General features: G+C 52.9%; 1 protein-coding gene across 1 annotated transcript in view; it reads right to left on the bottom strand.

Annotated features, from left to right (window-relative positions):
- Nucleotides 1-1435, bottom strand: part of TRIM45 (tripartite motif containing 45) — an 8863-nt gene that overhangs the window by 6674 nt on the left and 754 nt on the right. The window contains exon 2 of the mRNA XM_009330238.1: nt 1422-1429. Coding sequence (XP_009328513.1) covers nt 1422-1429 — 8 coding nt within the window. The remainder of the gene's footprint in view (nt 1-1421; nt 1430-1435) is intronic.

Raw genomic sequence — 1435 nt, 5'->3', positions numbered from 1 at the left:
CCTTGTTCCGCTCTGCCATCAACTAAATCAGGCGCAAGTCTGCAGATACTAGTGGGGTAAAAAAAATTATAACAGTAAATTAGGTAGGAAGCAGGTCAACGGGACAAATTTTCTGCTGCATTATACCTTCTGCAGTTGTTTCTGTCAGTGCAGAAGGCTGCTATTCAAGGTCTCAGTTTATCACTCTTCAGCAGCTTGCATGGGGTATGAGGCATTAGCTAATCAGAATGGTATGCTGAAAATTACAGCCCCGAGTGGAAAGGTAACTAAGAGTCTAAGTCATTTTACCAGTATCTGCAGGGGGGCAGGGAAGCAAGGAACATGCCTCAGTTCTTTCTGGGGAAAGAATTTCTAATCAAGTGGAAAGGAGCAGCAAACGTGGAGGGAATAGGCTGAGCTGATTAACCCAGGCTAAGAGGCTTCCCTGACTAGTTCTGCTGGGTGTTTTTCTGACCCTGCCTGTCACCTCCTTGCTTCAGAAGGCCATTCAGACTTCCTATCGCTTTTCTTCCATAGTGCTGCCTGGCCTCTGCCCTGCTCACAGGCCACTGCAGCCGCCTCCTCTTCAACTCCTACCTCTGTTGCAGTCACCTCTTCTTCCTGCCTTACTGACATGACCCTCTCTGAGGTACACAGCTCTCTTCTGCTGTGACTTCTTCAGTTTTCCCGTATTCCAACGGAACTAAACCCTGCAACATCAAGCACACCGCAAAGCAATAGCGTTACTGCTGTAGGCTCCCGGCCTCACAGAAATGCTGAAAATGCACACAAGATACATGCACATAACAGTTACCAGGCAAGCACACGGGTCGATCATCAGGAGGTAGCAACCACAGTAGGCAGGCTAGTGTCAGGACTTCCACTTACCTGCTTTCACTTCACCTAAGGGTGCCTTTGCACATATACACAGTAAATGTTTCTGGAGGTGGAGAGAGGCAGGCCAGCAGCTTAACTTCCCCACTTACCCTTGGGAGATGTGCCTTCTCCAAAGCGGGACAGCACAACACACGAGGCACTTGTCCTGCTAGAACTCTGCCCACACCCACGCCTGTTGGAGCACTGTCAAGTCTCCCCACCCAGCGATGCTAAACTGAGATGCAAATCAGCAAGCAGACACCACCATGGGCAGAGGGCGGCCTGATTGTGGACTTAATGGCCTCACCTGAACAGGGCTGACCAACCTACCACTAGCAGCTTGCTGGTCCCCACCCGAGTACAGAGCATCCTCGGGGAGGATAAAAACCCACTAGGGATTGAAGAAAGTGGAAGATGTGGGTTTACTGCTTTGGCTAGCTCTGCGTGGGTCCCGGCCTGCTGCACCCACCCACACGCTGCCCTCCAGCAGCCCGAGAGGGGACGGCTGCCCCACGCACCCCGTGGCGAGGTGGCCCTGTCCGGGCCGGGCCTCGCCGCCCCCTCACCTGTGGGCCTGGCA

The sequence above is a fragment of the Pygoscelis adeliae genome, unplaced genomic scaffold (assembly GCF_000699105.1).
Source record: "Pygoscelis adeliae isolate BGI_AS28 unplaced genomic scaffold, ASM69910v1 Scaffold120, whole genome shotgun sequence".
Lineage (NCBI taxonomy): Eukaryota > Metazoa > Chordata > Aves > Sphenisciformes > Spheniscidae > Pygoscelis > Pygoscelis adeliae.
The sequence above is the reverse complement of the archived record's forward strand: the minus strand, read 5'-3'. Positions and strand labels throughout refer to the sequence as shown.